At 43.8% G+C, this 7,534-nt stretch overlaps 1 protein-coding gene across 1 annotated transcript; it reads right to left on the bottom strand.

The window, feature by feature from the left end:
- Positions 1-6: 6 nt before the first annotated feature.
- Positions 7-4,181, bottom strand: LOC102438910 (galectin-10-like; the record flags this gene model as incomplete). Its single annotated transcript, XM_023748482.1, has 4 exons — positions 4,139-4,181; positions 2,439-2,515; positions 1,732-1,942; positions 7-27 (listed from the first exon to the last, which is right to left on the bottom strand). Coding segments are annotated over exons 1-4 (324 nt in total), but the record flags the coding sequence as incomplete, so codon positions are not given.
- Between the last annotated feature and the right edge of the window lie 3,353 nt (positions 4,182-7,534).

The following is a 7,534-nucleotide window of genomic DNA, read 5'->3' as shown; positions in this document are numbered from 1 at the left end:
GTAATTTTGGCCACCACTTACTGTTACCTGGAAGAGAAATGTGTCAGAAATATAGCATGCCACCAAACAAACTTACCGTCTTCCTTTCCTTTTCTATCCTGTACACACACCATCCACCAGAAACTCCTATTCACCCTCTAAAACCCAACAGACATGCTTCTTTTTATAGCCTTTCTTTTGCAATGATTTCAGACAGTTACTCACCCTATTTTCTGTGTTTCTCTCATTCTTCCACTGAGGTGTTAGCACTCTATGTTGCACTGTCTATGTTTGCCTGGGCTTCCCTCTGGCCAGGAACTGTTTCATGAATCGTGAGTCTGGGTCTTGCACAGAGCATCATAGGCTAATTGGTCACTAAGTGTTTATTGAGTGCATTCGTTTTAGCTCTGCTAAATTTTACTGCCATTTACTCCTGTTGACTCAGTAGCTCAGATTTGGGGTGGTAAAGGTAAAGAATAAAACTCTTTTTTTCCTATTTTTATAGAGTGAGGATGGAAGAGAGGGGGTGGCGGAGAGAAAGAGAGAGAGAGAGAGAGAGAGAGAGAGAGAGAGAGAGAGAGAGAGAGAGAGACCCATGTGAGACTCAATTGGTTGCCTCCTGCATGGGCCCCAATGGGGTCGGGGATTAAACCTGCAACCCAGATACATGCCCTTGATGGAGGAGAATCGAACCTAAGACCCTCCAGTGTGCAGATCAATGCTCTAACTGCTGAGGCAAACCTTGAATGTTCCTAAAGAGGAGGAATAGTACATAGGATTAAAATGAGAATATTTTTATTCAGCTTATAAGCAAATGGAACATTGCCTCACTTCAAACATAGGACATTAAATCTTTTTGCTTCTCCAATGATAGGAGGTTTAAACATACACTCTGTGGATGTGGTTATGGAGGAAAAGTAAACTTTTTAGGTCTTAATTTTTCAAATTTAAAATGCACACACTTTTTGAACCAGTTATTCAATTCCTCTGAAATTATCCTCCCTTATAAGAATAGGGAGGTTGATAATGACAAAAATGTGATATAGAATGAAGCATCATTCATGAGAGCAAAATATGGAAACTACCTTAATGTGCATGAATAAGGGTCAAGTTAAATTTTTCTGAAAATGCTTCTATTGGAATATTATGCAAACATTAAATGATGTGGGGGCATCACAAATAGCATGATGTTAGTTTCTCTAACATACATTCTTTGACAACAAATAAAATCTAGTCATCAATGTGTGATTTCTAGAGAAACTTATAAGATCATTTGTTTAAAAATAAAAGCAGAGATAAATGATAGATAAATAGATAGATAGATACATACATAGACTTGAACAAGCATATAGTATCTCTGGAAGGAGCATAAAGGAATTAGTAAGTGTTGCTCTGGAGAGAGGGACTGGGTTTGGGATGTAGGAAAGACTTAATTTTAGACTGATTATAATTATTTATATGCATATTTTAACAATCTCCTACATGAAAACTGAAGGAATGACAGCATAGTAGAAATGAGGCTGTGAGTGAAGACAGAACTTCTCCACCCTGGAGAATAAGGCATGTGGGCTGATCTTGACCTGCTCAGATTTGGAAAAGGACCTGAGCATGGCAGTACAAGCAGAGGGCGCTGTGTGATGAGAGGGGCAGGAGATGAGGCACTAGTGACTCTGGGGGCCAGGCCAGGGAGAGCTGTGTGCTCCTGTGAGAGCCCTGAGAGCCCATGTAGTGGATGTTCCTGAGCACACTCACCTGGTACTGGTCTGACAGCACAGAGATGTCCAGTTCAAAGGGTTGGCCATCCCTAAAGGGCTTATCAGTGGATCTCACTTCTTCTTCCCAGGACCCATTCTTACGGCTGTTCATCACCAGCTCTTTGCCAAAGTACACTCGGAGACTGAAGGCGATGTCTGAGTCCTCATTAGTTCCAGTGTGGAAATCCACCTGCAGCTCTGGGCTCATACTGGAGGCAAAGCAAACAGCCTGTTGAGCAGGACTTTTCCTCATGGGGGCCCACACTTGACACACACACGTACACACCCTCCCAACTCCTCCTGTTGGAAGGAAGGCCTTCCTGGGTGAGACTGCAGTATGTGTTCCTGTGGGGCTGCTTCAGCTCGTCCTGCCCAGGCTGAGGAGATGCCTCATCTCTTAGCCCAGGACTCACACTGAGCAGCAGTCACTGGCCTGGGGCTACTTTTCATGCCCTGAAAATACTGTGTTTATTGATAATAAACCTCAGCTCCAATGCCTGAGTGACCCCAGCCCCCAGACTTCAACACTTGCCCACAGACATGCACCAGTAGGTTTAATGCCTGGCACCACATGGGTCTCCAGAACCTGCATCTGCATTGTGCTACCATTATGCTAATTACAAACATCAACCTCAGTCATGCATGAAGTGACCCCCAAAGCTCTAATAATCTCCTTTCTCTTCCCGATGGGCTATAGATACTCACCAGAAAGGCATGATAGGTGTCCCGTTGATTTTTACTGAAGAACCAACAGAAAAGAATACATTTTTTTTGTATAGGACCTGCCATGGGAGACAAGAGTAGTTGAGAGGAGCAAGACCAGGTGTGGTCTCCCATCCTATAACAGTTCCCAGTGGCAAAGCAAGTTATACATCAAAGGACATACTCTGACGACCCTCTTCTTCCCACCTCACCACAGGCAGGTCCCTGTGTCTTTGAAGAAATGAGAAGGTTGAAGTTCACAGCAAGAGTTCTAAAGCCAGGTGGACTGGATTCTATTCTAATGCTGATTCTGCTCTTATGACCAATGAGAACTGAGTTCCATCACTTGAATGCTCCCTGCCTCCGTTTTCTCAGTACAAGAAGGATTATAAAATTCCTATTTCCTAGGATGTTCTCAGGAATAACTGAGCTAATAGATGTAAAACCTTTGGCATGGTCCCTGGCAAGTACAGGGTCTATACAGGAGTGACTTATCGGAAGGGGAGGGCCCTTTCTCAGATACTACCCTCCCATCGGTTTTTATCTGAAACTGTGAAGATAAGGCTTTAGAATATAAACGTATAAAATATAAAACTTCACTCCAATATAAGATAGTTGTTTAAAGGGGAGGGAAATAATGGAAAAGGAGACTCCTGTGTGTGGCATGTATATGCATCAGAATTTTCAGGGGCAATGGTGTCCTTTCAGGAATGTGCACAAGTTGCTGAGGACAGTCAGTACCTGCACACAGAGCGGGAGACAGGAAAGTAATTAGATAGAATCTACAGGTTGTTCCCTGATATCGACTGTAAGCTTTGTCTGGACTGAGGCTTATTTTGTTCCTTCCATCTTCAGGTGATCCATTCTCTGAAACCAATTCTCCCAACCACCTTCCCCAGAGAGACAGGATCTGCTTAACCTTTTGTTGTTGTTGTTGTTAGGACAAAGGAAGGACTGGCAGGAGGAGGAGACCTGAGGCAGGAGCAGGGGTCACTATGTGCTGACCTAGACAGGAGGTCTTATGCCCAACAGTTTGAGTTCATCTTCATCCCGCTTTCTTGAGAAGAGCCATCTGAGGACTGACTCATTCTGCTCTCATTAACCCTCAGGAAGGAGTCCTGAGAAAGCCACTCTCCCCAAGACCTCCAGTTCTGCTAACCAGGAGCCACAGTGATACACAGGAACAGAACCACAGCTACTTAAACAGTCACTACCATGTATGGGAGAACCCTCACAAGCAGACACAGCTGCACGCATATTCATAGTTCAACATGCAATCATAGTTCATCATACACACACAGTTATGCAAAACATGGAACTCACCGTCTCACACATACCTCCCAACACTACTACTCATGATGACATGCACAGCTGTTCAACCACTGCCCCAGCTTCACTCACACACACATATTCAGAGGCATGAAGACAAATGTGTAATCTCACCCCTTGCATCCATGCACACACTCCCTCATCCCAGTCAGCTCTTCACTTCCCACACAAAGTCACAGCGTCTCAATAGAGTTCACCCTCAGTCAGATACCACCAAATGCTGCCAGTAGATATCCTGCCCCATCCTCTCTCTTCCATATCTTCACAACCCCCAGTAAAACATTTCCAATGTTTTCATTTCAGAGAATCTCCGACTCTTTCATCCTTCTCTTATGGGACCTGTCATCATTGAAGGCTGTGCCTTTTCCACTCACCGGTAGCGTTTCCATTGTTGTGCCTTCTGCTGGGAAGCTCTTCCAAACTGTGTCTGGTTGTGTGTGTGATCTCTGCAAGTGGCAGGTTATAAATGATTTCTGGAAGCCCCGCCCTCTGGCTTCCTTTGAGTTTCTAAGTCTCTTCTAGAAAGATTCCCAGCAGGTGAGAAGGTGTGGGATATCATAAATAGAATGAATCACAACTATGTCCTTGAAAAGGTTGTGTTGTGATGCAATAGAAACTTCAGTGAGGAAATTGTGGGTGAGGAAGGATTAGCAGGAAAAATGCATAAATAAGTGTGATGGAATGGGTGGGTGAGTGGGTCAATAATCCAGCCTATGTGCCTCTCACCAAGTATTTATCCCTCAGAGCAGAGCCCACCCAAAGGTACACATTTTTCTGACTTGAACAATGGCAAAGAATTGGTGGTGCTGGAGGTAAGGACTCCCTTCCAGAGGTCCTGAGAAATCATAGAAATTGATCCTCAGCAACCCTGGAGATAGAAAGTCTTTGTGCCATTTCCTTTCCACAGTAGGTCCCTTGGCTCTGCTAATGCCTACAGTGTTTTAGCCTTTGGGTTTCACCCTCTTGGTCAACTTCCAACATACATCAATCAAGATTGGACCTTTAAGATGAAAAATTCTTTGTAATAATAACACTTGAATAAGTATGATTTAATCATGATGACCTATTCAATAAATTATAGCACACCCCAATTAATGACATATCTTAGAGTCATTTGAAAAAGTTAAATAAAACAATAAAAAACAAGTTGAATCAGAAAGTTTTTCAACATTAAGATTTCCAAGTGGAATGTAATGAACAAAATAAACTGATGAACAAAATAGAAACAAAGGCATGGATACATGGAACAGACTAACATTTACTGGAAGGAGTAGATGAAAGAAGGTGAAGGGATTAACCAAAGAACATCTATGCATAACCCTTAGACACAGACAACAGTGTGGTGATGGCGAGAGGAATGGGGGGTCAGGGGTTGGGTTCAGGTGGGAAAGGGGGGAGGGAGCAAATGGGGACATCTGTTTCAACATATGTCAACAATAAAAGTAAAGTTAAAAAATTTTTTTAATTAAAAGATTGCTTCTTGCCACAGGGAACTCATGGAATACTGCCACCATGGGAGCAAGCCCAAGGCAGCCTGCTGGAGAGCCAGGTGGAGAACTAAGGCTCCTTGGTCAACAGTCAGTCATGTGAGTGAGGCCATCAGGACTGTGCAACCCTAAAGAAGTCACCAGCTTACTGTACCCGCATGAGAGAGCAGACAAAACCTACAGAAGAACCATTCAGCTGATTCCAGCCCAAAATGTCAACCCATAAAATCATGATCTCAAAGATTGATTACTGTTTCTAGCAACTAGACAACAGCAATAAATAAGTTAAGTAATTTGGAAATATTTACAGATGAATTTACTGATGTTTAGGGATTTGCTTCAAAAGAAGCCAGGGGTGCTCTAGCCCAGTGGCTCAGTTGGTCAAAGCATTGTCCTATACACTGAAAAGAAAAAAAAAGTTGCGGATTTGGTTTGATTCCTAGTCCGAGTACATACCTGTGGTTTGGGTTTGATCACCATTCAGGGTACATATGAGAAGTAACCAATCTCTCTCTCTCTCTCTCTCTCTCTCTCTCTCTCTCTCTCTCTATCTCTCTCTCCCTCTCCCTCTCTTTCTGTCTCATCTTTCTCCTTGTCTCTCTATCTCTTTTCATCTCTCTCTGAAAAACCAATACACAAGCCCTAACCGGTTTGGCTCAGAAGATAGAGCATCTGCCTGTGGACTGGAGAGTACCAGGTTCAATTCTGATCAAGGGCATGTACCATGGTTGCAGGCACATCCCCAGTAGGGAGTGTTCAGGAGGCAGCTGATCCATGTTTCTCTCTCATCGATGTTTCTGGCTCTATATCCCTCTACCATACTCTCTGTAAAAAAAAAAAATGAAATAAAATACATTTAAAAAACGCCCACCAATACACATATCCTTGGCTGAGAATGAAAAAAAAAAAAAAAGCCAGGGGTGAGATGAGTAGAGGTATGGATAAACAAGATGGGTGAGAGCTGTTAAAACTGATGAGTACTTAAGGGCTTATTGTACTATAGTCTCTACATTTGCTTATGTTTGAAATGGAAATTTCCAATAAAAAAAATTAAAGGAAAAGAAGGGAAGGAAAGAAGATAGAGAAAAAGGAAGGAAAGAAGGAAAATGACTCTTCTATTAAAGAAAGACAGTGAGTTCTGTAATGAGGCACAGCCATGTCATAGACAAATTCATTATTGAACAGACTGTTGACTCCTGGGCCAGGCCCTTCCCTCCCCCAACATGGTCAGAGACAGTCAAGTCCCACAGGAGAAGCAGTCCAGGTGGGAATATTTTCTTTTATTTCTTGAGAAAATCCTCATGGCAGGTAGGTCTAAGGCATTAGTAATGGTGAGACCTTTGATGAAAAATCATCTTTATCTGTTGGGATGTATTTTTGACATAGTTTGTGGGAAGAAACATTTGAAAGAATGGGACAGAATAGTAAGAAGCTAGGAAAATTCTTTGGCAAGTGGAATGGGGAAAGTGAGGCAGACAGCAAACAAACTACCCAAGCAATTTGCACCAGTTACAGAAGGTCGCCTCCCTAGAGATAATATCTAGGCCTCTGTTGTATTTGAGCTCCAGGCTCAGAAAAGCAGCAAAACCTTGTGGGCCACACAGGGACCAGCTGTCGTGACTTGTGCCAACCAATCAGTGGAGACCATGACCCTGAAAGGAAACACATGGAAAACTCAAGAATATTCTATGGAGATCTCCCCTAAGACCTCCCCTAAACCCCCAGCCTGAGCCCTCTCCTTCCTGGGAGCTAGTCCATGCCTTACCCTCTCCTCTCTCCTTCCCCCAGAGTGTGCATCACTGAAACTGCAGGGGACCCCCTGCAGCTGTCTCCAGCCCCCCTTTTTCTGATTTTCCAGTGAGGTAACGGCAGGCCCACCTTGGCCCAGGTCTTCCTGATAACGTTTCTAGTGACCACAAGCAGCCGGGCCTGAGCTCTCCTGTTGCTTCTTCTATTCTAAGCCCTTCCTTTATTTCACTGACCACAACTTTACTAAACAGTCTCACAATCACCTTGTGTTGGGAAACCTTTCCTGCATGCAATCAAGTACCCACCGTTACTTGAGGCCCTAGGTTTATCCCCTCCAGTTCAGGTCACCATTCAGTGAGAAAAGCTTCCACGTGGGACTGGAAAGCCTGCGGAAGCAAGTTCTCCCCTTGAGGTTGGATTGTTTTCAGATCCAGCACAGCCACAGGAACTGGCTGCTAGTGCTCGTTCAACGTGCTACCTTCCAGAATGTTCCTTGCATCAGACTTCCCGTTGGGCCGTGATGTGGTAGGACCC

This window comes from Myotis lucifugus, unplaced genomic scaffold (assembly GCF_000147115.1).
Source record: "Myotis lucifugus unplaced genomic scaffold, Myoluc2.0 scaffold_1434, whole genome shotgun sequence".
NCBI lineage: Eukaryota > Metazoa > Chordata > Mammalia > Chiroptera > Vespertilionidae > Myotis > Myotis lucifugus.
Note: the sequence above shows the minus strand (reverse complement) of the source record. Positions and strands in the feature narration are given on the sequence as shown.